The sequence below is a fragment of the Rhinatrema bivittatum genome, chromosome 1 (genome assembly GCF_901001135.1).
Source record: "Rhinatrema bivittatum chromosome 1, aRhiBiv1.1, whole genome shotgun sequence".
In the NCBI taxonomy this organism is placed as follows: domain Eukaryota; kingdom Metazoa; phylum Chordata; class Amphibia; order Gymnophiona; family Rhinatrematidae; genus Rhinatrema; species Rhinatrema bivittatum.
The window spans coordinates 673038250-673061627 of NC_042615.1; the positions used below are offsets into that span (position 1 = coordinate 673038250).

At 45.2% G+C, this 23378-nt stretch overlaps 1 protein-coding gene across 1 annotated transcript; it reads left to right on the top strand.

Moving 5' to 3' along the window:
• Positions 1–431: 431 nt before the first annotated feature.
• On the top strand, positions 432–896 carry LOC115100486 (uncharacterized mitochondrial protein AtMg00860-like). Its single transcript, XM_029618991.1, has one exon. It carries the CDS (start codon positions 432–434, stop codon positions 894–896), a length of 465 nt encoding a protein of 154 aa, XP_029474851.1.
• Positions 897–23378: the final 22482 nt, after the last annotated feature.

Genomic DNA, 23378 nt, shown 5'->3' on the forward strand with positions numbered 1-23378 from the left:
CTCCCCGAGGAAGAGTCTACCCACTTTCTCTGACTGAGACAAAGGCCATATCTGAATATATACAAGAAAATTCGGCTAAAGGCTTCATTCGGCCTTGCAAGTCTCCCGCTGGAGCAGGGTTCTTTTTTGTGGGGAAGAAGGTCGGCTCCCTTCGGCCTTGCATAGATTACTGCGGCTTAAATGAAATTACACTGAAGGATCGCTACCCCCTGCCATTAATCTCCGAACTGTTTGACAGACTCCAGGGGGCCAAGATATGTACCAAATTGGACCTCAGAGGAGATTAATATTTGATCAGGATACACCAAGGTGATGAATGAAAATCCGTATTTAACACTCGCGATGGCCATTTTGAATATTTGGTCATGCCATTTGGCCTCTGCAATGCTCCAGCGGTGTTCCAGAATATGATGAACAAAATCTTCAGAGACATGCTCTACACTTGTGTCGTCTTCTATTTAGATGACATTCTGGTATTTTTGCAAGACCTCCAGAGCCATCTTCAGGACTTCACCAATGTTCTGCAACGCTTAAGGGATAACCAGTTGTACGCCAAGCTGGAAAAATGCTCTTTCCACAAAGAGTCTGTTCCTTTTCTGGGATATGTGGTCTCTAGCCAGGGGTTTCAGGTGGATCCACAGAAGACTAAGAGCATCCGGGAGTGGCCCCATTCAATGGGCCTTAAGGCACTCCGAAGATTTCTGGGCCTTACTAATTACTACAGGTCGTTCATCAATCACTATTTGACACTAACCGCCCCACTCATGGCTATGTCACGTAAGGGAGCCAATCCATCCCAGTGGTCACCTGAAGCCTTGTCCGCCTTCCGGGAGCTTAAGGGGTCATTCCTACAGGAGCCATGCCTGACCCCCAATGACCTTTCATCATTGAAGTAGATGCCTCTGATGTCAATGTTGGGGCAGCACTCAGCCAGCATTCTACTAACCACACCTTACACCCATGTTCATTCTTCTCCTGATGCTTCTCTCCAGCTGAGCGTTATTACGGAATCGGGGACAAAGAGTTGCTGGCGATCAAATTATCCTTTGAAGAATGGCGCCCCTGGCTCGAGGGAGCACAACACCAAATAACAGTGCACACTGATCACAAGAACCTTGAGTATATTCACCATGCTCAACGCCTTAACCACAGACAGGCCCGCTGGTCCCTTTTTTTTACTCGATTTAATTTTCTACTTTGATACCGACCAGCTAATAAGAACATTCGAGCAGATGCCCTCTCTCGCTCGTTCACCACTGACGATGTCCCTTGGCACATCATCGACATGGATAAATTACTCCTCTCTGCCACACACACAGTGCCATCTGGGAAGACAGTGGTCCCCAGACCTCTTCGGAGGAAGATCCTCCACTGGGCACATGATTCTTTACTCGCTGCTCATCCTGGACAAGCTAGAATGCTCACGACACTCCAGAGGTTCTATTGATGGCCAACCATGAAGAAGGACATCCAAGCATATGTGGAATCATGTCCCACTTGTGCCCATCAAAAGCCACTGACAGGCCGTCCCTGGGGCCTCCTACAACCTCTTCCTGTACCTAGTGAGTTGTGGACACACATATCCACAGATTTTATTGTGGACCTACCCCCTTCCAGTGGCAATAACACCATTTGGGTCATCGTGGACCACTTTTCAAAGATGACTCATTTCATGATGCTACCCGGCCTGCCTTCATCCCCAAAGCTAGTTAAACTATTTATTCACCACATCTTCCATCTCCATGGACTCCCGAGGCACATCCTCTCGGATAGGGGTGTCCAATTCATGGTCAATTTTTGGAGATCGCTTTGTAAAACATTTGACATCGCCATGGACCTCACATCGGCCTATCATCCACAGGCCAATGGACAGACAGAAAGGACAAACCACACCCTGAAGCAGTTTCTGCAGGTGTACTTGAACTCTCGGCAGAATGAGTGGTCCGACTTATTGCCGTGGGCCGAGTTCGCCTTGAACTCCCATCAGTCTGCGTCTACTGGGTCATCCCCCTTTCAAGTAGTGTACGGACGTCAGCCTCTGCCTCCTCTTCCGATACCCCTGTCTGTACCTTCTCCAGAAGCTCAAGCATCTGCGCAAGAACTGCATGAACTCTGGGAGCATACCAAACAACTTCTGCAACAAGCCGCCCTAAAGTCAAAGAAGTTCTGCGATGCCCATCATCAGGCAGCTCCTCAGTTGAACCCTGGAGACAAGGTGTGACTCAGCACCTGCTTTATTCACTTAAAGTTGCCTTCAGCCCGCTTTGCTCCCAGATACATCGGGCCCTTTCCCGTACTTCGCCGGCTGGGCCCGGTCACTTACAGCCTTCGTATACCCACTTCACTCAAAATTCATAATGCCTTCCTCATTTCACTGTTAAAACCACTCATCCTATCAGAATTCTCCAAGAAACCTCCTGAGCCTCAACCTATAGTTTCGGAAGAAGATATCACATACCAGTTGAGGACATCTTGGATGTAGGGAAGCGCAAGAAGCGTTGGGAATATCTGATCTCGTGGGAAGGATTTGTCCCCGAAGAGAACAGCTGGGAGCCTGCTGTTAACTTCCTTGACAAGGAGTTGATCAAACAGTTCCAGGCTTCACACCCTAGAAAGCTGAAACCCCCGGGAAGTGGCCCTAAGAAGGGGGGTACTGTTTCGCCCTTCAGTCGCAGATGGCTGTTACCGCTACTGCTCACCACTTCCCTGACTCCATGGGGTAGACTAGCAGCCTCCGCCAGCTGCCAATGGCCTGCCTACCACTCCCAGGCCTCTCGGGGTGGCATGGATGTCGCCAACTGCCATCTTGCCATTGGAATCCCTTAGGCGCGTGCGCATGGGCCAGTCTTAAGCACGTCATGGCGGGAACCTCGGGGGCATCCCCTCCAGATGACATCATCCCTCCAGGATATTTAAACCCGCTGGCCCTGCGTACCAATGACTTGCCAAAGAGATCCATCCTTGCTAAATCTGCCTTGCTCTCAGAGGACCCTGAGTTCCAGTTCCTGCTTCCTGGCGTAAGACGTCTCGGGTACCCGCTCCTCGGGGGCTCTCTCTTTGTCTTGGCTATCTGCTCCTTGGAGGGCCTAATACTTGGAACATCTTCCCGCCCCATTCCTCAGAGCTTCCCTGGAACCATTGCTATTCTTCTTGTGAATATCCCGCTCTGCAGACCACTTTCAGTTCTACCGAGGACCTCTCTGGTGTACCCTGCTCTGCGGACCATTACCATCTCTACTGAGGACTCCCTTGGGCCTATCCCGCTCTGCGGGCCTTTACCAACTCTACTGAGGACCCTCATTGGTGTACCCGCTCTGCAGACCGCTATCATCTCTACTGAGGACCCTTTCCGGTGTACTCCACTCTGTGGACCATTACCAGCTCTAGTAAGACCTCATCGGTGTACCCCGCTTTGCGGGCCACTACCGTCTCTACTGAGGACCTCCTGCGGTGTACTCCGCTCCACGGACCACTACTACCCTACTGAAGACCTCATTGGGCTATCCTGTTCTGTGGACCATTACCAACTCTACAGAGGTATCCTCTCTGGGTATTCCCCTTTCCACCGACCCTGTGTTTCTGAGTCTGTGAGACCTCCTCTCTGGCACCCCCCACTCTGCGAGTAGTGTCACTCTATCTCTTTAATAAAGACTCTAGACTTATACTGTGCCTGACGTCAGCTGAGACTCCGCCTCCCAATGGTGAGGCTCACGTGGCTCCTCCCTGTCGGTGGTACCACTTCTCACCTCTGCCCAGGGCCCACACTAACTAATCCTAACACTATTAATGAGTAGCAGGTTGAGTATCACACCCTCCCTCATGAGTTCCATTACAATTTGTTTGAGCAGAGCATTCTCTAACCCTTTACTTCTTGTAGATTCCTCAGACAGCATACTCCAACCTACATCCAACCTACATCCATCAGATTAAAATCTTCCCATCTTTTGTATGTCTTTGATCAGATGTCATAAGTTTTGCCATACTGGGTCAGACCAAGGGTCCATCAAGCCCAGCATCCTGTTTCCACCAGTGACCAATCCAAGTCACAAGTACTTGGCAAGTACCCAAACATTAAATTTATCCCAAGCTACTATTCCTTATTGATTAATAGCAGTTTATGGACTTCTTCATCAGGAACTTATCCAAACCTTTTTTAAAACCAGTTACACTAACTGCTGTAACCACTCCTCTGACAATGATTTCCAAAGCTTAATTATGTGTTGAGTGAAAAATAATTTTCTCCAATTTGTTTTAAATGAGCTACTTGCTAACTTCATGGAGTGCTCCCTAGTCCTTTTATTGTCTAAGAGAGTAAATAACTGATTTACTTTTACCTATTCAAGTCCTTTCTCTGTTCAGTTCTTCTGTTTGAGTCAGGGGTTTGTAGACCACACCAGTGTCCCCACATCCCTTGCATTTCAGTTACTTAGATATTGTTTTTGACAAAGAGCTATACCTCCCCCTTTTCTGTCCTTTCTGACCTTCCTTAACAATTTATAGTCCAGGATGGCTGTATCACAAACAGGAGACTCAGTGAACCAAGTTTGCATACCAGCAGCAATTTCTAAGTCCACCTCCACCATTAAGATCTGAAACTCTAAGAGTTTATTGCTCAGACCATGAGCATTTGTGGTCATAGCTTTCCAACTTTTCTCCCTTGCAAGGTCATTCATCAAAGTGCATTATAGAGTTAACACCGGCAATAGTTATCGCAGCGCATGGCACAAATTCAAATTTATTCAAAGGGGCGGGATTGGGGAGGGGTTTGGGCAGGATTAATGAAAATTGGCCCCAAAACCCTACAACACCACCAAAACCTCAACTTGAGTTACTAGCTGGCCCTCTTATAGTGATTTAAATAGTTGAATACTATGAAGGCCTTATAAAGAGTTTCTCTCGCTCTCTCTCTCTCTCGCTTGAAATACAAGCATCACAGGGTACAAAAACTTTAATGCATGTTGCAATAAACTATCTGTGCTAAGTGCTAAGATAGCATGTGGTGCAGTAATTCTAAAATCATCATAGTCATGCCCCTTTTTCTTATTGCAGACATTATCCATGTGAAAATTATAGCATTTTGATGAATCTAGCTATTGGTTTGCTGCTCTTTCTAGTCACCTTTTCTGCATTTTCCAGCTGTTTGATTTTGTTATTATCACCTTCCACTTATGTATTGCTTGGGGGGTGACATACCAATTTTATTGGCCACCTCCTGCCACTCCACTGTCTAGTTTAAATGTCTAATATATACTTTTAATTTTTTCACTTAACATCCTCTTTCCTGCTACAGCCAGCTGTCCTTACCATATAACTTTTTATTGTTCCATATGCAGCCCAGCCTCCAATGTATCCCAAAACACTTTCTATACACCATGTTTTGAGCCATGAATTGAAATTATCTATATGGCATAGCCTTTCCTTTCTCTTTCCTTGAACAGAAAAGGAAATAGTTTTTACCATGTGTTGAATCTTCTTCCCTAGATTTTGGAAATATTTCAGTACTGTATGAAAATCATTTCCAACGAGGTCATTAGTCCTCAGATGAATGATCACATTGATATCAGAGTAACTACTTTCTTCTATCATTACTTTGATTACCTGATTTGCATTTCTATTAGATGAGGATCCTGGAAGGCTTTTAACTTTTGTGTTCCCTTCAAAATGAGTTCCCAAATTGGTTCCTCTGATAGCTAAGTCTCCCAGCAGAAGCATCTACCTTCTATGACATTTGAAAATGTTTAAGGGTTTCTGATTACATTGGGTGACTATATCCCTCTCAGTCATCACTTCATATTCTATTTCTGTAGCTTTTGTGTTTTCCAATGCAGAAAAATCATGCTGCAAGGATAACAGTGGAGAGAGTAGATGTCTCATCATCACAGGCCTTATTCTGCCAGAGCTCACTGTAATCGATTTATTCCTGGGATCCTGAATCCTAGATGTCTGACTCCTCTGAGGGTGTAGGGGCTAATATACAGATGCTGCACATTAGGGAAACGGTATCTTTTCACCACGGGTCTTGTTTAACCAGAGCCCACTGTACACCATTGATTCCTGGGTTTTTTAATCCTCTGTGAGAGTTGGGAAAGATATTCTGGATGCTGCAATGAAGGGGGGGGGGGGGGGGAGGGTTGTGAAACCTGGACAATTCCTCTTGTAGACAACTAAAGGCTAATTGAATGTAAGCACTATAATTGTTACACTGAAAGACATTTTATAATATTCACTAGTAAAGAAGTTGAGAGATTCATACTCAGGTTAAGTGATTAATATGTATTTATTTATTTATTTACTTACTTACTTATTAAGCTCTTATATACATCGTTCAGACTGCCTGGCGATCACAATTGTTTCCATGTATAAAACATAAATAACAATAAATTAGATAAAGAGCAATTGTTCCTAAAATATAGTAAATAAAAGAAAATTAAATACAATAGGCAAATTAAACACAGTAAAATATATTCCTGCTAAAACAATTTAAAATACATTAAAATTCCTGATATATATGCTATAAAATTTCTTCCTCTCAGTTATTAAAAATTAAGTTTCTCATATTATATAAATAAATACTTAAAATAGTATAAAAATAGCTCTTAGTCATTCCCTCCAAATGCAGTTCCAAAAAGCCAGGTTTTCAAATTATTTTCTCTCTGCTTGGGTCCTTAACTCAACAGGCATCTCATTCCACAGTTTTGGGCCAGCCAGGAAGATACATCTTTCTCTTACATGACTAAGGGGGTCATTTATCAAAGTTCTATATGGCATTTTCGCATGCGTTAAGGCATTTTCATATGCAAAAAACACCTTTAACGCTTGCGAAAATGCCATAACATTTAGGAAAAGGGGAGGAGTTTGGGGCTGGCTTTGAGAAGCCATGTCACATGGCTTTAACTACACCTTTTTCATTAAGCTGTGTGATATGGCTTTATTGTGCTTTGTGATGTTTTTGCAAATAGAATTTTAAGCTGCTGGAGAGCCAGCCATCAGAGAGAGAGGGGGGGGGGGGGAGGGAGGGAGGGAGAGAGAGAGAGAGAGAGAGAGAGAGAGAGACTAGCCATCCCACATACTAGATAGGTATTTATACCTCTATATGATGAGGCCCACATAGCTACTCGAGGTGAGGTTTAGGTATTAGTGTAGGGGTAAGGGACCACTTTGACATTCAGAGTGTGACATACGAACAGAACAGTGCACCCTTGTGAAGAATTGATGACCTTCAGAATGAGGAAACTCACCCAAAGATGAGGTTTGTACAATGTTCTCTCAACATAGCTTGATGTTACCCAGGTAGAGAGTCCATCATGTTAGGTTGAGAGAACATTGCACAAATCTCATCTTTGGGTGAGTTTCCTCACTCCGAAGGTCATCAACTCTTCACAAGAGTGCACTGTTCTGTTCGTACGTTGCACTCTGTCAAAGTGACCCCTAACCCCTACACTAATACCTAAACCTCATCTCGAGTAGCTAGGTGGGCCTCATATAGAGGTATACATATCTACCTAGTATGAGGGCCTTATAGCTAGTCAGTCAGTCTCTCTCTCTCTCTCTCTCTCTCTCTCTCATTCTCATTGTAGGTAGGAATTTCAACAATTTTGGCACTTATCACAAAGTGCAAAAAAGTTATTGCAGTTTGTGCTAATACCTATGCAAAGCGCTAAGATAGGGCACTTTGTGATAAACAGCCTATTACCATAAAGCACGCCCCTTTTCCTATTACATGCGATATTTAGTGCATTTTGATAAATCCAGGCCTAAGATGGGCAGATTTTACTGATGGTGTTGTTAGCAGTCCTGTATTAGCTGATCTCACGTTTCTCTGGGGTTTATGTAATCTACTAGCTGTATTTAACCAATCAGTTTGTTCTCCATAGATGACTTTATGTAAAATACAGAGTACTTTATACTGTTTGCGATATCTTATCGGTAACCAGTGAAGTTTTTGCAATATAGGTGTAATGTGATCACTCTTATTTGACCCAGTTAAAATACTAGCCGCAGCGTTTTGTAAAATTTGTGGACGGTGTATTGTTGAGTCTGATAGACCTAGTAACAGGGAGTTACAGTAATCAGTACTTGAAAAAAATTAACAGCTGCAGTACTGTTCTAAAATAGAGATGTGCTTCGTTTTTTTCTACCGGGTCGTTTATTGACTCGGATTCTTCGTGGTAAAATTCGGGTTTTCTTGTTTAGTTTTTTTGAAAAACGAAACGAGGAAACCCGAAACCGGGCCAAAAAATGAAGCGGGGAAACAAAGCTTAAAAAAACCCCACCCCAAGCATTTAAAATAATTTTCGTACATACATACAAACTCCCCCCACCATCCCAATCCCTCCCCAAGACTTACGAACATCCCTGGTGGTCCAGCGGGGTCCCGGGTGCCATTTGTTCCTCCGTGCCCATGTACGCCATTGCCAGCCTTGCTCAAAATGGTGCCGAATAGCCTCTGAACTACCATGTCACAGGGGCTACCGGCGCTATTGGTCAGCCCCTGTCACATGGCCATCGGCACCATCTTGTGCTCCTATCGTGTGACAGGAGCTGACCAATGACCCCCCCAAGGCTTGCCAATAATCCCTGGGGGTCCAGCGGGGGTCCGGGAGCGATTTCGTTGTCGGCTGCCAGTAATCAAAATGGCGCCGATAGCCTTTGCCCATACTATGTCACAGGGGCTTTCGGCGCCATTGGTCGGTTCTCCTACCATGTGACAGGGGCTGACCAATGGCGCCGGTAGCCCCTGTGACATAGTAGTTCAGAGGCTATTCAGCACCATTTTGAGCAAGGCTGGCAATGGCGCACATGGGCACGGAGGAACAAATGGCACCCGGGACCCTGCTGGACCACCAGGGATGTTCGTAAATCTTGGGGAGGGATCGGGATGGGGGGTGTTGTATTATAGTAAATCTAAATGTTTGGGGTGGTTTGGGGGTGGTTTTTAATTTAAAAAAAAAAAAGGTGCCCCTCTCCCCATGCAAACCCGAAAAACGAAATTTCCCCGAAGTTCGGGGAAAATCCTTTTCGGTTTTCGGGGCCCCTGAACCACTACGAATTAGGCAATTTTGTTGTAATTGCCTAATTCGTGATAAACAACTGCACATCTCTATTCTAAAATCCTCTTCAGTTAATAGTGGCTTTAAGCACCTCAATGTCAAACATGCGTGCGTCAAAAAGGGGCTTGTCGGGTGGCGTGTCGGGGGAAGACACCAGACATACGTGCATTTGACGTATTTTATAAGGGCCGCACGCTTATGAGATGGCGTGTTCAGCCAAACACGCGCGCATATATTTCCTAGTGCATGTTTACTCGAGCCTGTGCTAACTTTCAGTTTTGCCTCGGGTATTTTTGGTTGGTTTGCCTCCTCGCTCCTGGTCACTGGATGCAGGAGCAGGGCAGAAGGTGGGAGGGAGTGTTTCTGGGACATACTGGGGGAAACTGGGAAAGTGTCAGGTAATAATACATGGCTAGCAAGTTTACAATGTGGGTCTGAGAGGGCTAAGGCAGGGAATACGATTTTTATTTATGCATTGGTGCTTTAAGTGTAACATAGGGACGAGACAGGAACAGAAGGCGAAATATCAGTGTTGTGCCTACAGCTATTGAAGGGGATATTCATAATTAGTGTATCTTTTCAACATTAAGCTAACAATAGCTGCATGGGGACTCTGATCAATATGGATCAGAAGAGGGAGAGAAGAAAACAGAGGAGGAGGTAAAGGACTCGGACACAGTTTCTGGATTTGTCCGAGGAGGAAGTAATGCGCAGATTCAGATTTAACAAGGAACCCATACAGTTCCTTTGCCAACTGTTAGAGCCAGAACTATAACCTACCATCCAAAGGTGCCATGCCTTGTCAGTACATGTCAAGATCACTACCACCCTGGCCTTTTTTGCTATCAGCACCATCCAAACCCCTCTAGGGATCACATTTGGAACCAGTCAGTCTGCCACCTCTAGGAGTATTGAGCAGGTCCTGGCTGCCTATCTCAGGAAAACAAAACACTTTATATCCTTCCCTTCCAGAAGACATGAACAGCACCAAATAATGACAGATTTCTATCAAATTGCACACTTCCCCTCGCTCTTGGGAGCTATCATTTGTGCTCACATCCCCATAGGGCACCAGGAGGAGATGAGGCCATGTACTGCAACTGCAAGAGATTCCACTCCCTAAACATGCAAGTGGTCTGCAATGCCAAGGGTATCATCATGAATGTGGTGCCCCGGTTTCTCGGATCCATGCACAATGCCTACATTCTCTCACAATCAAGAATTCATGAGCACTTCCATCAAGGATAGATCACTGGGGGTGATGGATTCTAGGTAGGAAGGCACCCACCACTTCTAACACATACCCATTTCTCTGCTTTGTCTCCCTTATATTTAGGTTGCCACTGCAGGGTTGCTCTAAACTAGTCCTGTGAGCTGTGCCACAATGAAACCCAGAAGGTATATGTAATCCTGATTTTCTGTGTCTTCTTCTCCTACAGGTGACAGAGGCTATCCACTGAAAACCTGGCTCATGATCCCCATTGCCACCCCAGGAACTGCAGATGAGTGTTGCTACAACAGGGCATACTGTAAGACCAGGGCTGTCATATGGGCCAATACAGTAAAATTTGCGGGAGAGCCGGCACTCCGAGGCGAGCGTCCACTCTCCCAACGAGCGCCCAGGCCACTCTCCTGGGCATGCGATCGAGTATGCAAATGAGGGACCACGGTAAAAGGAGGTGCTAGGGACACTAGCGTGTCCCTAGCACCTCCTTTTTGACAGGAGCGGCGGCTGTCAGTGGGTTTGACAGCCGACGCTCAATTTTACTGACGTCGGTTCTCAAACCCGCTGACAGCCACGGGTTCAGAAAACGGACGCCGGCATAATTGAGCGTCCGTCTTCCGACCCGCGGGCCACAGGCCAATTTAAAGTTTTTTTAATTTTTGTTTTTTTTTAAATTTTGGGGCCTTCGACTTAATATTGCTATGATATTAAGTTGGAGGGTGTACAGAAAAGCAGTTTTTTTCTGCTTTTCTGTACACTTTCCCAGTGCTGGCAGAAATTAACGCCAGCCTTTAGGCAAATGTTAATTTCTGAAAGTAAAATGTGCGGCTTGGCTGCACATTTTACTTTCTGTATCGCACAGGAATAACTAATAGGGCCATCAACATGCATTTGCATGTTGCGGACGCTATTAGTTTCGGGGGGGGGTTGGCCACGCGTTTTTGACGCGCTATTACCCCTTACTGTATAAGGGGTAAAAATAGAGCATCGAAAACGCGCAGCCAAACGCGGGCTAACAGTGCACTCCACCGGAGCGCACTGTACTGTATCGGCCTGATAGAGAGAACCTTTGGCTTGCTTAAAATACACTTCCGCTGTCTGGACAGATCTGGAGGATGCCTTCTTTACAGGCCCCCTAAAGTGTGTGAGATCTTTCTATCCTGTTGTATGCTATATAACCTTGTAATAAACAGACACATGCCTTCTCTGGAGGAGGGCTATAAACAGAACAATTGCAGAAGATACATTTCTTGAGTCAAATGCAGGCTATAGAACAAAGGAAAACTCTCATTGAAAGACATTTCAGAAGGTGATAGTACATTTATTTACAAAAAAAGTGCAACAAAATAAAGGATAACAAACTAAGGCCTGGATTTATCAAAATGCACTAAATATTGCATGCAATAGGAAAAAGGGTGTATTTTATGGTAATAGGCAGTTTATCTCAATTTGCGCTAATAACTATGTAAAGCTCAAATTGTGATAACTTTTTTGCACTTAGCGATAAGTGCCAGAATTGTTGTATTTTCTACATACAACCACTGGGGGGGACCATGTTTAGTAAATTTAAGCTCCTGGAGAGGCAGCCTAGCTGTCAGGGCCCTTCTACAACCATGTGGGGGAGGGAGGGAGGGAGAGAGAGCGAGCCTAGCCATAATGCCCTCACACAATGTTATCTCAACCTAGCTTGATGGATTCTCTACATGGGTAACATCAAGCTAGGTTGAGAGAACATTGCACAAATCTCATCTTTGGGTGAGTTTCCTCACTCCGAAGGTCATCACATCTTCAAAAGAGAGCACTGTTCTCTTTATACATCTCATTTTGAATGTCAAAGTAGCCCCTAACCCCTACACTAATACCTAAACCTCACCTTGAGTTACTAGGTGGGCCTCCCATAGAGATATTAATATCTATCTAGTGTGAGGACATTATGGCTAGTCTCTCTCTCTCTCAAAACATCACAATGTGTGATAAAACCCTATCACAAGGCTTTGCAAAATTGTGAGCCCAGCCCACTTGGCCAATATCCTCTACAGATTAAAAATGGGTGTGGGCCATACATTGCTCCTACCATGTGATAGGGGCTGGCTGATGGCCTGAGAGCAGGAGATCCCTTGCTGGACCACCAGGTAGTTTTGGGAGGGTGGGGGATTCTAAATAATCAGATTTAAAGGGTTGGGGTTTTTTTCTCTGTGCCCTTTCTTCCCTCCCCCTAAGAAAACCACATGAACATTTAGTGGGGTTTTCCTAACACTTTCAGGGACCCCCAGTACTTGACGGATTAGAAAATATCATACGATATTTTCATCCATCAGAAAAACGATGCACATCCCTAATATCCTCCCCTTTTTCTCATGTGCTTTTGCATGCAATAAAGGCATTTTTTGCATGCAAAATACCATATAGCACTTTGATAACTGACCCCCTAAAGCATCACTTCCTTGGCCGGCCTCTTTTTCTGTCTTCAGGAAGCTTAGGCTGCTAAACCTGGAGCTCCTGTGAAGTAGACATCTGCCATTGTCACACTGCCCTAGAGGGCAAAGGAGCTTGTGGCAGTTCAAGTTCATGGCTGCAGAAAGGTACATCTTGAAGAAGCAGTGGTTGTGGTGGTGCTGGTGGCAGAAGCATGACAGGTAGTGCAGGCGGGGGTGATGCTTGCTGGGGTTCCATCCAGGGATAACCTGGTGAAGGCTGAGGTGCAGGTGGCTGGGGCACAGAGAAATCTTCAGCATGGGCAGGTGCCATCCATGGGTATGGTGGCCCATAAGGTAGAGGGTACTGCATCCAGGGCACCATGAAAGACCACAAAGCCACTGGTAGCTGTGGCTGCAAAGAGGGCTTCAGCTGCAGCATCTCCCTCAATACTGCAGTTTGGTCATCTGTTGCCTGGCAAAGGCCTGTTGAATCCCATGCGCTTCCTCTCTGATGGTATCACAGAAGCCCTCTGCTTTCTGCCTCACCACATCATGCAGGCCTGAGATCACCTCCAAGAGGCTGCTGCTTTGGTGTATTAACAGCCTCTCAGCCTGACTGGCAACCATTTCAGGTTCTAGCTGGTGAGATGCACTGCTGTCCTGTGGGCCAGCGGTTCTCAACCGGTGCGTCGCGACACACTAGTGTGTCGCCAAGCACCGGCAGGTGTGTCGCGTGGCTCCCGGTCCCTCCCGCTGCTCGTTCTTCCCTGCTGCCGTTGCCGCCGGGCTATCAGCACGTTCAAGCCCAGCGGGAACGGCAGCGGTGCAAAAAAAAAAAAAAGCTGTGGCATCCGCGGCTGGCCTTTTCTTCTTCCCGCGCCTGCATTCCCCTCCCCCCCGGAACAGGAAGTGGTGCGCGGGAAGAAGAAAGGCCGTGCCGCAAGAGAACCCACGCCTCGCACGCCATCACGGCACACATGGGGAAGTGCTGCTGCGGCCGTATGGCCAACCGGTCTTCCTGTTCTGGGGGGGGGGGGAGCAGAAGCGCCGCGTGCAGCTTCCGCTTCCTCCCCCCAATGCAGGAAGATCAGCTGCCTCTCCTGCTGCCACCCGTTCTCCTGCTATCTTCGGGCGTCGGGCCGTATGGTCCGTCGATCTTCCTGCTTGGGGTGGGGGAGCGGAAGCGTCGCGCACAGCTTCCGCTTTCTCCCCCAAAGCAGGAAGATCAGCTGCCTCTCCTGCTGCCACCGGCCTCCTGCTATCTTCGGGCGTCGGGCCGTATGGTCCGCCGATCTTCCTGCTTGGGGGGGGGGGGAGGAAGCGGACGTTGTGCGCTGCGCTTCCGCTACCCCCCCCCCCCCCGACAGGAAGTTCGGACGCCCGAAGATAGCAGGAGTCCGGTGGCAGCAGGAAAGGCAGCTGATCTTCCTGCTCTGGGGGAGAAAGCGGAAGGGAAAGGAGAGAGCAGCATGAGCCTCCCGCGATCGATGGAATTCTTCCTTCTTGGCCTGCGGGGGCTTGAGGAGCAGCTACCGTTTGTGCTGGGGGGGGGGGAGAGGAAGTGAGTGACAGAAAGAGAGAGAAGCAGCCAGCCAGCCTGTGTGTAAGTGAGAGAATGTGTGTGATTGAGAGCCTGTGTGTAAGTGAGAGAATGTATTTGATCGAGAGCATGTGTGTGTGATTGAGAGAAACTGGTCAGAGAGCTGATGTATGTGTATATGTGAGAGACAATGAAAGTGACTGCTCAAGGAGATGACTGATGTGTATGTGAGAGTGTGAGACAGTCAGGGATGTGTGTGTGTGAGAGAGAGAGAGAGAGAGAGAGAGAGAGAAAGCATGGAAGTGAGAAATCTGGGTATGTGAGAAAGCATGGGAGTAAGAAGCCTGGTGTTGTGGGGGTGTATGTGAAAGAAAGCATGGGAGTGAGAAGCCTGATTATGTGAGAGAGAGCATGGGAGTGGGAAGCCTGTGTGTGTGCATGTATATGAGAGAGACTGGTTGGTAAGGTGACGGTGTGACTGGTGTGTATGTGAATGTGAGAGAGAGAATGTGATTCAGGGAATGAGAAGCCTGTGCACGTGGAGAGCGAGCATGGGAATGAGAGAGAGACTGGGTGTGTGTGTGTGTAACAGAGAAAGTGATTATGGGAATGAGAAGCCTGTGCATGTGAAGAGAGTGAGCATGGGAGTGAGAACCTGGGTGTGTGTGAGACACAGCATGGGAGGGAGAAGCCTGTGTATGTAAGACAGAACATGGAAGTGGGAAGCCTGTGTGTGTGTGTGTATGCATGAGAGAGATCAGGTGACGGGTGTGTGTGTGAGAGAGAGAGAGAAAGTGATTATGGGAATGAGAAGCCTGTGCAGGTGAAGAGTGGGCATGGGAGTGAGAAACCTGTGTGTGTGTGAGACACAGCATGGGAGTGAGAAGCCTGTATATCTGAAAGAGAACATGAGAGTGGGAAGCCTATGTGTGTGTGTATATGCATGAGAGAGATCAGGTGACTGGTGTGTGTTTGCGTGTATGTGAGAGAGAGAAAGAAAGTGATTATGGGAATAAGAAGCCTGTACATGTGAAGAGTGAGCATGGGAGTGAGAAAGCTGGGAGTGTGTGAGATACAGCATGGGAGTGAGAAGCCTGTATATCTGAAAGAGAACATGGGAGTGGGAAGCCTGTGTGTGTATGCATGAGAGAGATCAGGTGACTGGTGTGTGTGTATGTGGGAGAGAAAGAAAGTGATTATGGGAATGAGAAGCCTGTGCATGTGGAGAGAACAAGCATGGGAGTGAGAGACTGGTGAGTGTATGTGAGAAAGAGAAAGTGATTATGAGAGTGAGAAGCCCATATATGTAAGTGGAACACGGGAGTGGGAAGCCTGTGTGTGTGTGTATGGCATGAGAGAAACTGTTCAGGAAGGTGACTGGTGTGTTTGTCAAAGACTGGGAGATGATTGGTGTGTGAGAGATATAAACTGGTCATGGGGGCATGACTGGTATGGTGTGTGTGTGTGTGAGAGACATGGGCCCTAAGGAAGAGGACCATGAGTATAGAGCTTAGCCACTACTGCTGCTTCTGGTGTGTGCTACAGCCTGCATGGAAGAGGAGTAGGAAAGCTGCTGGAGGGGGTAAGTAAAGGTGGCTTTTTAAGTTTATTTTTCTTGATTGACTGCTATTTTAATTATTTAATATTATGTGATGTGTCTGCTTTTTTTGAAATATTTTATTGGTGTTTGGAGAATTTTTAATAGTTTTTATGAGTTTTTAATTGTTGGATGTTATTCTGTTCATAGTTGTTGTGAAACATTTATTCTGCTTATTAGTATAGTTTTACAATTATTTCTGTGTGGGGATCTATAGCTGCTTGCTAGTTCTGTTTTCCTAATAAGAGGTGTATTGGTTTTTAGGGCCTGATTTAATATTTGTAGTGTTGCCTTTTCATAGATAGAGTTGCTCCTGTTTGAGTGTATTCCATAATACAGGTGTAACTGTGTGTGGATTAGTTTATGTGCATTACTACAGATCCTGGGAGTATGTTAGGTCGGTTCTGTGTCTGTTACAGAGATATTTTACTAGCATGTAAGTGTTTTATCAGTCTTATTTGTTGCGTTTTCTCAAGAGGACATGCATTGGTGGTAAACTGCTGTCTTTTCATAAGTAGGGCTATTGAGCCTGAAAGTAGAAGGAGTTTGAGTTGCTGTTACTGAGATGACACCAGAACCAGAATATCTTTTTTGTAGAGTGAGTTGAACGGGGAATGTCATAATTCTGCTTTACATCCATTATTGTGGATCAGGGGGGTTCCCGTGGATGCAAACTGTACATTTACATCTAGCCCTGTGACGATCATGGGTCAGTGTGTCACGCATGTGAGAACCATCTGTCAGGTGTGTCCCGACAGAAAAAAGGTTGAGAACCACTGCTGTGGGCTATCCTGTAGCAGATAAGCTAGTGTGACCTCAGGCTTCTCTTCCTGCTGCTGCTGCTGCTGCTCCTCCTCCTCAGGCTGTTGTAGCTCCTCATGGGGTCCCTCTCCCTCCTTATCCAAGCTGTCAGGGATAAACCGCAGACTCCGTTACTGCCTTTGGGGTAGTCTAGGTGCAGGTCCTAAACACTCATCATCAGGCTCCTCTAGAAAAAGAAATAGTTAAATGTCAATCACAGGCATTCAGTGTTTTTAGTACTTTGGTGCATATACCCTACATGCTCCACTAGATAGGTCTAATTACTAGTCTTTTGGTAAAGAGCTATAAATGGCCATAGCATTCAATATTGCTCCTACCCTGAAATACACTCCAGGTGTGTGTCCCTGAGGCAGAAGGAGGGCTTAATCCAGGCTGCAGAGAGCTTGGGTATTAGGAATTTCAAAAGAGACAGAGCAGATTAAGTGTGCTGTACATATTTGGGTCACAATTTACCACTGACATAAAGATGCTCTACCCTTTGAAGAGGAGTGAAAGAGGCAGAGCAAATCACAAAGACACTCCTAATGGAATTTACCATGCTGGGACATAGGACTCAGTCAGGATGGACTTTTGGAGTCACTGTGGAGGCCAGATTCTGTGGTCAGGGATACCATGGAGGTTAAACATTTGCACACACCCTACCTTGGGGAACACATACCTAAGAGATGGAAAACCATTACATCCTAACTTGTTGAAATCTTGAGGCCCTGCTTGAACCTGCACACACATTTTACACACCCATGTTTTAAACACACACCCTGTTTTTGCATGCTGCTTTGTTAGGGTGCCTTTTCCCTAAAGCTGTAGGAAAGCACAGAAAAAACAAACAATAGATGTTACCTCTGCCATTGGTATTGAAGTTGATTTTTGAGCCCACATACGTTTGCTACCCCTTGGGGAACTTTGATGGGGAAAGTGACAGAGAAGATACCCCCAACAAAGAACATCCCTTATGCTGTTTAATATACTTGCTTTACAACAAAACACAAAACAGTGTACTTTATTTTGCCATATTAAAAAAAATGCATATGTATTATAGCTGATAGCATATCTTCATACATCACCCTTTCACATGATAAATAAAATCATCTGAGTACCAGCAAACAAAAGGTGTAGACTGTCTTTCTTGCTGTATGTGTAGAGCAGGCAGTCCTACAATGTTTTTACAGCTTTAAAAAAACTGTCCAGTGTGGTGAATCATGAGCTGACAACAAATTGCTTTGGTCTATACTGTGTACATACTGATAGATACAGATGTAACCACTAATGGTTTTCATAGCATACATGAGCAAAATTTTCATGGCCTCATTATTTTTAAGAAGCCTGTACTGTCTCACTTACAAAGAAGTGCCTGATGGATATTTGTACACATTAGGGATGTGCATTCATTTTTCACGAATTAGACAATGTCAACAATATTGTCTAATTCATCATGGTTTGTACCATCGATATATGAAGCAATGTTTGCCAAACTTTTGACAAGCTACATATTTCATGTTAGTGCACACTAACGGAGTTACTACGGACTGCATATCGTTTAGTGCGCAGTAACACCAATTAGTGTACACTGTTTTTCTAGCTAACAAACTCCTCTGAATTGAGGCTTTTTAATTTTTAAGTAGCATTTTTTAGTGCAAACTAACATTAGTTACGGCGAACTACTACATACTTAGTACACTATAAGTTCTATTAGGATGCACTAACTAACTTGTTACTATGCACTAACGAGCCTTAATGTGCATTAACATCCAGCTAGTGCGCACTATCTCGTTCGTGGACTGCACACTAATGCGGAGATAGTGCACACTAACTGGTTGTTAGTGCGCAGTAAGACCCATTAGTGTGCACTAACGCACTTCGTCGAAAATTGCCAAAAAAAAACCCGTGGAAAACTGATATTTTCTGCAGACTGCCCAATCCGAAGCCCAAACCGATATGTTTAAATGAAGCACATCTCTAGTACACATAGCCTAGTTTTAATATGTAAAATACAATGCTCACCTTCCTGCTGTAGACTTTGCATGGTATCTAACTGCCCAGCTCCACCCACAGCTGCTTCTGATAAGGTGCTCAGCAGCAACTGCTCAGATGGGGTGAAGACGATGTGGCAGCAATCCTTCGGGCTAGATTCTGCTTGACATGCCTTCTCAGGTACTAGCACTTGTGCATCAGTTACCCAATGCTACGGTTGTGGTGGAACTCAGTTGACTGCATGCCTGATCCTCTTCCAGATCTGCTTCTTCCTGTAGGTACCCATTTTCTTGGACTGGGGACTATACAGCAGGTTCTGGAATCACATGGCATGCTCAACAAGCATGTCCACCTCAGCTGGTAAGACGTTAGGCTTCCTGATCATCGCTCCATGTACCTGAGACATGGTGCAAGTTGGAGAGTGAATGGGCAAGAAGATAGTTTTAAGAACAAAAGAAATTGCCATGCTGGGTCATACCAATGGTCCATCATGCCCAGCATCCTGTTTCCAACAGAGGCCAAACCAGGTCACAAGAACCTGGCAAGTACCCAACACCAAGAAGATCCCATGCTACAGATGCATGGGTGAAATACGGCATCAGTACTCTAAAGGGCAAATTTTAAAAGCCCTACGCAAGTAAATCCAGCTGGATTTACGCATGCGGGGGGGGGGGGGGGGTTACGGGCACCTAGCCTATTTTGCATAGGCCTGGCGATGCACGCAAGCCCCAGAACACGTGTATGTCTCGGGGTTTGAAAAAAGGGGTAGGGTGTGGGCGGTGTGGGCAGTCTGGGGAGGGGCAGGGGCATGGCCAGAGGCCTCCCTAGGGCTGCTAGGCTGAGGGATCGCGCACCTCTTCAGCCTTTCCTCTTAGGGGAGCTGTTCCAGCCCCTTTATCATTTTGGTTGCCCTTCTCTGTACCTTCTCCATCGTAACTATATAATTTTTGAGATGTGGTGACCAGATTACAGAGTAATTTGCACCCCTCTTCTCATACATCACATGCACAGGTGGGTATGATCTGTGGGCATAGCAGTTGAGCGCGTGAACAATTAAAATTGATGTGGTATATGTGCTCGCTGGCAGATTTGTGCACACTGCCAATTAAAATTGATGATGGACATGTGCGCTGGCTGATTTGTACATATAACAATTTAACTTTATGGTCAACATGTGCGTGCTCACTGACATGTATGCATTGCAATTAACATTGATGCTGCACATTTATTTATTTTTATTTATTTATTTGAGTCTTTTCTATACCGGCATTCGCGAAGGGAATCGCATCATGCCGGTTTACAAATAACAAGGAGTGAACAACAATAAAGTGATAAAAAACATTAACAAGTGCTAAAAGAAGGGAAAATTGCAGTTACAATAAAACAGGGACATATTTCAACTTGGAACAGAAGAAAAGGAGATAGTAATTTAACAGTGAAGAATAACTGGGAAAGCCTGCCAGTTTAAAAGGGATTGTACCATTGATGGGATTGTCAAAACTGTTGATTATCCTGAAGGGTGTTCTGAGTTAATTATATTGATTTTGGGTTTGATTGTTGTCTGGAAAGGCTTTCATAAATAACCAGGTCTTTAGTCTTTTTCTAAAAGTTGGAAGGCAGGGTTCCTGTCTCAGGTCTGGAGGGATGGAGTTCCACAAGGTAGGTCCTGCTGTAGAGAATGCCCTGTCTCTAAGAGTCGTGTGGTGAAAGGTTTTAGCAGGGGGAACCTGTAGTGAATCTCTGTAGGACTCTCGGATTGGTCTGGTGGAAGTATGTTTTTTAAATGGGATTTGGAGGTTAAGCGGAGAGAGTTGATGAAAAGCTTTGTAAATGGTGGTAATAGACTTATATAAGATTCTGTAATGAACTGGCAGCCAATGCAAGTCTTTGAGAATCGGAGTTATGTGTTCTCTTCTTCTTGTGTTTGTCAATATTCTTGCCGCAGTGTTCTGAACCATCTGAAGGGGTTTAGTGTGAGAAGCCGGTAGACCCAAAAGAATGGAATTGCAATAATCTAATTTAGAAAAGATTATTGATTGCAAGACTGTCCTGTAGTCGTGGGAGTGGAAAAGTGGTTTAATTCTTTTTAAGACATGCAGTTTATGAAAGCAGTCTTTAGTAGTTTGATTAACAAAAGATTTTAGATTTAGCCGATTATCAATGATGGCTCCTAAGTCTCTCACTTGTGATGTTTGAAAGCCGGTTGGTGGATTTGAGGCGAGGTTACTGTTTTCAGGCGAAATTATGAGAAGTTCGGTTTTAGAAGTATTCAAGATTAGATTTAGACTGGATAGGAGGTTGTCAATTTTTAGGAGGCAATCTTCCCAGACTTTTATGTTTCTTGTAAGGGATTCTTTGATAGGGATGATAATCTGAACGTCATCTGCGTATAGATAATATTTGAGGTTCAGATTAGTTAATAGTTGACATAAAGGGAGGAGGTAAATGTTAAAGAGCGTGGGAGAAAGGGAGGAGCCCTGAGGAACTCCTAGCGTGGAAGGATAAAACTGAGATTCTTTGTTATGTATTTTGACTTTATATCCTCTGTTTCCCAAGAATGATTTGAACCAGGCCAGTGCGGCGCCTGTTATTCCGATGTTCGCTAGTTGCTTTATGAGGAGTGCGTGGTTAACAGTATCAAAGGCGGCAGATAGGTCGAGGAGTATCAGCAGGTAGGCATGACCTTTGTCCAGGCCCATGGTGATGTAATCTGTTAGTGATATGAGAAGTGATTCCGTGCTTAAAGATTTACGGAAGCCATATTGAGGTGGGAGTAATATATTGTGGTCTTCAAGGTATTCTGATAGTCTGGCGTTAACTAATTTTTCCATTACCTTAGCAATGAACGGGAGGTTGGAGATTGGGCGAAAGTTTGAGGGGTCTTTGGGATTTAAATTAGGTTTTTTTAAGAGGGGTTTGATGGAAGCAATTTTCAGGTCATCTGGATAGATTCCTTGTGTTAAGGAACAATTGATAATGTCAGTCAGGGCCTTAGAGATGGTATCTGGAATTAGTAGCAGTAGTTTGGAAGGGATATGGTCAAATGGGTGAGAGGAAGGTTTCATTCTTTTCAAAACTGAGATTGTCTCTGATGTTGCAATAGGATCGAAAGCTTGTATAGAAGAGCCTTTGCAAGGATGAAAGTATGTGCTGAATGGAGCTATGATGTTGGTTTTCAGCTGTGATTGCAGGTTGGAAATTTTGTTACTGAAGAAGCTGGCCAAATCATCTGCTTTTTCGTGCGCTTGGTTGAGAGGGATGTCTGGTGGGTTGACTTGAGTTAAATTCGAAACGTAGGTAAAAAGGGCTTTTGAATCGAAAATGAGGTGATGGATTTTGTGAGCGTAGTAGTCCCTTTTTGTTTTTAATGTGGCGCTCTTGTATAGGTGGAGTGCAAGTTTGTAAGCTGAGAGGGAGGTCGTTGAAGGGGCTTTACGCCATTTATTTTCTTTTTGTCGAAGGGAGTGTTTGAATTTTTGAAGTTCTTGGTTAAACCAGGGTTGTCTTTTGTAGGCATTGTGTTTCTGTTTTTTTGTTGCCAGAGGACATAGTTTATTTGCTGCTGTTTCTGTAATGTTGGACCATGAGTGGAGAGCTGAGTTGGGGGTAGAGATGTCTAAGCGAGGGAGTTCTAGAACAAGGTGTTCGTGTAGTTCATCGGAAGAACAGAGATTTCTGTAGGTAAATTGAGGTTGAGGATTGTGTTTGATACTGGACTGTGCCAGCGAAAATGTGGTAGAGATTAATGCGTGGTCTGACCATGGAACTGATTTGCATATGGGTGGTTCTGAGTGTGAGATGCCTGAGTTTACAAAGATGAGATCCAAAATGTGTCCTGCTCTGTGTGTGGGGTTATTGATTATCTGTTTGAATCCCATGGCGGTCATGGCGTTTAGGAAAGATTCACAGTTAGTAGAAGGCAAGGGATCATCCACATGTAAGTTAAAATCTCCCAATATGATGGCTGGAGACTCAAGGTTTAGGTGGGTGGCTATTAATTCTAGAATGTGGGAGACATCTGAGTCCAGAAGTCCTGGGGGGGCATAGACAAGAATGATTTGCAGAAGGTAGGATTTGAAGAAGCCGGCTTCAATTTTGGTAGTAGCGTAGATTGGGAATTGAGTAAGTCTCAGCTCTTTTTTAGCTACCAGGAGAATACCCCCACCCCTTTTTTTCTGTCTGGGAATAGAGAAGAAGTTGTGGGTATCAGTTGGGAGTTGGTTAATTAGTGCGGTGTCCGTATTCTTAAGCCATGTTTCCGTTATTGCACAGAGGTCCGGATTAGAGTCCAGTAGAAGGTCATTGAGTATTAGTGTTTTTTTTGTAAGAGATTGGGCGTTGAATAAAATCAAAGAGAAAAGAGCTAGGCCTAGAGTCTGTGTAAGAGGGGAAATCATGATTGGTATGAGTGATTTATAGGTATTTGGACGGGAAATCGCTAAGGGATTTCCTGTGAGAAAATGCCTATGTTGTAGAATTGGGATTGGGAGACCGGGAGGCATTGAAGCTTGTAGTTACTGTGTAGTTGGTTAGAGGAGAGATTGGTTGAGTTTGTAATATCCAAGAAGGGGTTGATGAGGATTTCTGGATGAGCGCTGGAAGAGCTCTGGATGATGAAGCGCGCTGGACGAGTGATAGATGTGTTGGCGCTGGAAAGGCACTGGATGAGTGAGCGTTGAATGTGTAGATGCTGTAAGAGCACTGGATGATGAAGAGCGCTGGATGAGTGAGCGCTGGATGAGTGAGCGCAAGAAGA